General features: G+C 57.9%; 2 protein-coding genes across 7 annotated transcripts in view; both read right to left on the reverse strand.

The window, feature by feature from the left end:
* The window catches only part of Tcirg1 (T cell immune regulator 1, ATPase H+ transporting V0 subunit a3), a 12,975-nt gene extending 9,257 nt beyond the window's left edge, over positions 1-3,718 (reverse strand). Inside the window, exons 1-5 of one of the 3 annotated variants that reach the window (XM_055614696.1) lie at positions 3,473-3,718; positions 1,373-1,493; positions 1,008-1,086; positions 301-521; positions 123-211 (exon numbers count right to left, since the gene is read on the reverse strand). In XM_055614696.1, coding sequence (XP_055470671.1) covers positions 123-211; positions 301-521; positions 1,008-1,086; positions 1,373-1,489 — 506 coding nt within the window. In that variant the 5' untranslated portion in view covers positions 1,490-1,493; positions 3,473-3,718. Of the gene's footprint in view, positions 1-122; positions 212-300; positions 522-1,007; positions 1,087-1,372; positions 1,494-2,447; positions 2,649-3,472 lie in introns of those variants that run through there. The other 2 variants (XM_055614698.1, XM_055614697.1) reach the window with 2 other exon arrangements.
* Positions 3,719-5,169: 1,451 nt separating this feature from the next.
* Positions 5,170-6,316, reverse strand: part of Ndufs8 (NADH:ubiquinone oxidoreductase core subunit S8) — a 4,082-nt gene continuing 2,935 nt past the window's right edge. For all 4 annotated transcript variants that reach the window (XM_055614743.1, XM_055614744.1, XM_055614745.1 and 1 more), the window contains exons 6-7: positions 5,445-5,573; positions 5,170-5,362 (exon numbers count right to left, since the gene is read on the reverse strand). In XM_055614743.1, coding sequence (XP_055470718.1) covers positions 5,231-5,362; positions 5,445-5,573 — 261 coding nt within the window. In that variant the 3' untranslated portion in view covers positions 5,170-5,230. The remainder of the gene's footprint in view (positions 5,363-5,444; positions 5,574-6,316) is intronic.

Below are 6,316 nucleotides of genomic sequence, written 5' to 3' on the forward strand. Positions count from 1 at the left end.
ACACACACACACACACACACACACACACACACACACACACACACACATACACACACACACACACACCCTTTTCTAGCTAGTGCCTTAAGGCTGCTAAGAAAAGACAAACTGCCCCAACTCACTTGACCTTCAGGTCTGCATGTGGCCCCCGGGGGGCCGGAAGCAGGGGCGTTCTCTCGGAGGAAGGTCCCTCAGAGTGGGCAGCTGCCATCTGGGCACAGAGAGACATTGTGAGCCCAGGCCCAGGTTTGGTTTGGCGTATCCGTCTCCTGCCCGATCCCTGCGTTGGCTGGGACTGACCGGGGGCCCGTGGCTCTGGCCCAGCACAGCTGAGTGGAGCTGCAGCTGGTGCAGCTGGGCCCGCAGTGCCTGCTGGTTGCCTCGAACATCCCGAAGCTCCTGGGCCAGGCGGTCCGTCTCTTCCTGGATGCGCAGCAGATCCCGGGGAGGTGGTGCCGGCAGGGTCCCCTCAGGCGGGGGCAGTGTCAGGCCGGCCCGCTCTACTTCTTCCCGCAAGAAGGCTAGACACAGGAAGGGGGTGAGGGGAAGCCACCCAGGGCTATGCCAGCTAATGTCTGTTAGCCAAGGGCTGCAGACACATAGGGAGATCCCAAACCCAAACGCACGTCAAAAGCCATTACTAATCCACTTAGTCAGAGCTCCGGGAAAATCCCAAGCTAAAGTACTGTCCCAGGAGCTCTGCTTCCCCTGTTCTGCCTTCATCTCTGGCCTAAGAAGGGGCTTACTAGCCCTGGACCTCAGCCCCTGCCCGCACCAGCCCCTGCCTCTTGTTCCCTGGCATCCATGGGACCTAACCCTGAGTTCTGAGTTGTGGATCACAGTCCAAGCCAGCCCTGCCTTAGGTCCTCCGCCCCACCAGCCCAGAGCCCAAGACATCCTGCAGATCCAGCAGCTCTGCCTTCCACCTGGCTAACGGGCACTTCCTTTTAGACCAAGCTTGCCCAGCGCTCCTTCCGGGAAGCCAGCCTGGAATGGGTCCAACTTACTGAAGGTCTTCTCCAGTTCCTCGCAGCGTCGGACATCTACCACAAAGCGTCTCTGGAAGGCACTCACAGAGGCGTTGAGCTGTGGTGGGTACACAGAGGGGCTAGATCTCTGGGTGGGGACCAGGAGGTCACTGCTCTGGGGTCTAGGCCTGAGGCACCTCTTTCCAACATGTTGCTGGGTGCCCAATTAATCTGGAGGTGACTAGCGGGAGCAGACTCAACCCCATGCCAGGGAGGGCACGAGGAGGCATGGGAAGAGCACTCATGCTGGAAGGGAGAGCTGGGATGCTCCGGCAGGGCGACGGTGCTCAGCACAGGGGGATGTGGTTACCTACCCGGGGCTCGGTCCCACCCCACTCACTTACATCTCTGAACTCCACAAGGCCCAGCTCGCCCAGCTGGCTCACGCAGGTGTAGGCAGATGCTGTGGGCAGCAGGAGCTGGACCAAAGCCACCTCTTCACTCCGGAACATGGAGCCCATGATCCTTGGGGCAGACAAAAAATGGTTGGTCAGGAGCTCAGGTCCAGGCAGGCATTCATTCACTGAATAGATGGGGAAACTGAGGCTCAGAAAGGGGTAATGGGTACTGAGGTTGACAGGAAGTCAACAGCATGACAATGTAAGGCAGGGCAATGACCCCACAGCCTTCCACAGGCTGTCTCTACACTAGCCTTTCATGCCTTTGTGCCCCATTCTAGCCCAGCAGCTGCCAGACACACCAGCTCTGCCCGCTGTTTTACCACACTGTACCACCTCTACGCCTTGCAGAGGGGTGGGGGTGGAGCATCCCCCAGGTCCCTGGGGCTGAAGGCCTAAGGAGGAGGATTGGCTGGGGGTTGCCTTTGGCAGGTTGGCTGTGGGGCTGGGGACAGTCCTTGGTGTTGAAACCAATGAAAGTGAAACTGTGAAGCAGCAGGCGGGAAGGCCTGGCTGGCCCTGTTGCAACCGCAGCAGGCACAGTTACTTCCTGGCACTAGAGTGGACTCCAGTGGTCCCCGCAGGTGGCAGCACTCTCCCCTGGCCCCTGCTCACTCTGCAGCTATTGCTCTTAGATCCAGGGTCCTGGCAGGACACAGTTTCCTTAGCTCTTAAACTGGTGTTGGGGGCTGAGGGGTACAAGTGAGGGCACACCATGGAGGGGGACTTCAGATGCTAATGGGCCCAGCTTGCTGTCTGAGCCCGTCCCACAGGCCACTTCCTCCTGAGGCCTGGTTTTCTTAAGAGGAAACCACAGTCCTGTCCCCAGCCTGGGAAAGGCAAGAATTCAGAGGGTAGTCCAGGGTTTCAGAAGAGCCAGGCCCTGCACAGGCAAGGGAAGGGCTGGGGGCCATCACCAAAGGTATCACGGCTCTGGCCACAGGGCAGAGGACCAGGCTCCAAGTCTCTAGAGTCCTGCCCAGACTGTCATCATCTGTGTGACACTGAGTAAGTCACTTGCCTTCTCTGGGCCTGTATTTCCTCTTTGATTGAGTAAGACTTGGCCACCCCTGGCAAGAAAGGTAGGATTTGGAGGTGAACAAAAGGCTTTACTTCTATAAACACCACCACACCAATTGCAAGCCAGCCTTATCTTTGTTGTCTGTTTGCTTTTCTCAGTGCAGCCCTGGCTCTCCTGGAACTCCAACAGTATGCAGGCCAGGCTGGCCTTGAACTCAGAGATCCACTGTCTCTGCCTCCCTCAAGCTGGGATTAACTGCTTTGGTCACCACCCACTACCCAGCCTTATCTTATAGGCTGAGTAAGGTGAAGTCTAAGGTCACATGGGCGGCTGGGACCAAACCAGAGAGGGGTCTGTCCCAGACCGGAGGAACACTGCTCTGACCTGCCGTGCTCTGGCCAGTCCCAGCACCATAACCAATAGCATCTGGCTGCCCCAGCCCGGGGACCGGAACCATCCAGATGCAAGATAAATCAAAGTACCTCCATGTCCCCTGCAGAGCGTCCACACAATTCACTGTGATTCTGTTAACAGGTCCAGTCTCCTGCGGTCACCACAGCAATTCCCACACACACCGCTTGTACTCTGGCCTTCCCGCAAAGCCCTGAAGTTCTGCCTCACTCCTGCACTTCCTTTCCTGGTCCTTCCTTCGGGCCCCTTGCCTCTTCTCCCAGCTCCCTCCCTTCGGAGGAGAGGGACTGAAATTCGCCCCGAGCCCTGCCACTTCCTAGTTGGATGGCCTCCGTTTCCTCATCTGTAGAATGGATCCCTCCCTCCGAATCAGTCACAGCAGTGGCCTCCCTGAGCTCAGGCCTGGTGAGGTGGGCTTCGAAGTTGCCCGGAGCTACCAGCCCATGCTCCTAGTTCTCCTTGAGGCCTGCCTACACCCCAGACGGCCTGACACCGGCGCATGGCCTCTGAGCTGCCTCCACCCAGAGTCGGGCGGGGGCGCCTGGACCCCTGTCCGGGCAGAGGAAGCGGATGGTGGGCAGAGCTGAGGCTCCGCAGTCTAGCGGTACACTTACCCAGATGAGCTCACCGCTCAGTTCGGACTTAGGATCTGAGCTCTCCCGCCGGCCGGTGCAACTCTCTCCAGCTCCAACAAGCAGGGCGTGGGTGTGGCCTGTGATGACACGCCCACTCTCCGCCCCATCCCGCCCCCGCGGAGTTTGGGACGAGGAGGGAGGGAGGAAAGGCGGCTGAGATGGTTCTGGGTGTCCCTGAATCGGATGATAACCGACAACAGGGGTACCGGATAGGGCTTTGGGGGTGGGCCACCTTCATCTTTCCTCCTGATGGGTCCTAGTACGTGCAGGCTGCTGCGCTATTGTCCAAGATCTCACGCAGCTCAGGCTAACTGGCCCAGGAAGGCTGGGTGAGGGCGGTCTCACTCTTTGGGTCCCTCTCCACTGGCGGCAGGGTGTTGGTCAGGCCAGTCTGCTGAGGAACTTGCCTCCCAGCAGCCTGTAGACTCTCCAGGAGCACCCGGCCCCTCCCTTCTAGCCCTGGAGGTCCCAGTGTCTGGAAACTGGGATTCAGGACTATTCAGCTGTCTGTACTTTGGACAGGCTGGGCTGTACCCACTGGAAACCACACGGACAAGGGGCCCCCAGCTCTGCTGATCCTTGGACCCCATTCCGCAAACAAGGGCCTTGGTGTGTGTGTGTGTGGAGTGTAGAATGGAAGCCTAAGGCAACAAGGAAACTGAGTCAGCCGAGGTGGGCATCCTCAGAAAATAGGTGTCACAGGTCCAACCTGACTTGGTGTGAGAAGGACCCCCACAGAGTTCACAGAGGGCATAAGGCTCTTCAGGGCAGGGGAACAGACAGGGCCAGAAGGCTGTCATGGTTCCTGAGATGGAAGCGTCACCTTAGACCATGAGAACCAAGCCAGCAGCCAGACTCCCAGTGTGCCATATCACAATGCCCACACTCAGGAGAGGAGCGGCAGCCACACAGCCTGGTGGGACTGCTACCGGGGAGGCTACAGTGATGGCCACACGGCAGCCACAATGGGGAACTTCATGGGGAAAGGGGAGCAAGGCCAGCTCACAGGCAGCAGGCCCTCTGTCATTCCCTTGTGACTGTCAGCCCTTAGCTTCCTGTTCCCCAAAGAACGGCCTGGCCTTCCTGAGGCATTGTGTGCAAGCATGTGCAGGTACTCTCCCTGCTTTCCTTAGCTGCCTACCGCCTTAGTCTTGGGGATGGGCTCTCACTGAACTTCAAACTTGCCTCTTTGGTGAGACTGGCTGGCCCGTGGGGCCTCTGCGATCCACCTGTCTCCGGCCCCAGCGGCGGGTAACAGACATGTGGCCGCACTGGGCTTTTCCGTGCATCCTCGAGATAGGAACACTTTACTCACTGAGCCTTCTGCCCAGCCTCCTCCTGGGGCACCTGATTCTGGCCTGGAGCCTGGGAAGGCTTCACGTCTAAACAACTGTAACGATGGAGGTTGGAGAAGACAGCTCAGACACCCAACACCACTTGGACAACAGGCCCCTGGTGACCTACACTGCCAGGCTGTGGAAAGAAGTCCAGAAGATATGTGGTGGGCCTGGGCACCACAGAGGATGGCTGCACTCTGGCTCTGCTAGGTCTTGTGGGCAAGTGGGCAGCTGGAACCCATGAGGGAACGAGGTCAGAGCTCCGTGCACACCTGGTCTGCAGAGGAAGCCAGAGGGCCCCGGCTGAGGGGGGCGGGAATGGAAGGACACAGCAGGCAGTTGTGGGATCATAGTTTCTTTATGGGCTCTAGGGATCACCAGGCTGGGCCAGGTGGCCGGGTCACCGGTACAGGTAGTCAGCCTGGATGTTGGCGGCGATCTCCGCCTCCCACTTGTCACCGTTGTTGAGGAGCTTCTCCTTGTTGTACAGCAATTCCTCGTGCGTCTCCGTGGAGAACTCAAAGTTGGGGCCCTGCAAGAGCGGGCACGGATGGTCAGCAGGCAAACCCTTCCCAGGAGCCTCCTCATTAGCCGCCTGGCCCGGGCTCACTCACCTCCACGATGGCATCCACAGGGCAGGCCTCCTGGCAGAAACCGCAGTAGATGCACTTGGTCATGTCGATGTCATAGCGTGTAGTCCGGCGGCTTCCATCAGCTCTTGGCTCAGCCTCGATGGTGATGGCCTGAGGGAGTGGCCACAGGGCACTGGCAGACACCTCTTGGCCCCGGGTCTGCCCCTCACAGCTCAATCTGGCCCGTTGGGGGGTACGCGTGGATGCCCCACGGCCTCAGCCCTCCAGAGGGGCCACCACTCACATGGCCCCATTAACCTCTGCCAGCTTTCTGCTTGGCATTTGCCTGGGTGACCCTCCTGTCCCACAGGAGAAGGCTACTATGATCTGTTTTGCTCCTTGAAAAGCTGTGGCCCTAAGAGCAGGAAGTGCCCAATGACAGTCATGTGAACAACCTTTCTAAGGATCCCCATTTATGGGAGAAAATTAAGACTCAGGGAGGTTGAAGGACTTCCTGAAGACACATAGTAATGAGGTACATAGGCCAAATTTTCAAAGTATATCCTTAACTATTGGTTTCTGGGGGACAGCTGTATGCCAGCCAAGGGTAAGAAGGAACAGCCTGGGAACTACAGGCCAGGAGGACCTTTAAGGAACTTGACATTCCCTAGTGGCATGCTCAGTACCCAGTGGAGTCTCAGAGCCACATCTGTGTTGTTGCTGGTTTTCTGGTGCATTCATTCATTCATTCATTCATTCATTCATTCATTTATTTATTTATTGAGACAAGATTTCTCTGTGTAGTCCTGGCTACTCTGTAGACCAAGAACTCACTCTGTAGATCAGGCTGGCCTCAAACTCAAAGAGATCTGCCTGCCTCAGTATCCCTGAGTGCTGGAATTAAAGGTGTGCAC

The sequence above is a fragment of the Psammomys obesus genome, unplaced genomic scaffold (assembly GCF_907164565.1).
Source record: "Psammomys obesus unplaced genomic scaffold, mPsaObe1.curated_primary_1811, whole genome shotgun sequence".
NCBI lineage: Eukaryota > Metazoa > Chordata > Mammalia > Rodentia > Muridae > Psammomys > Psammomys obesus.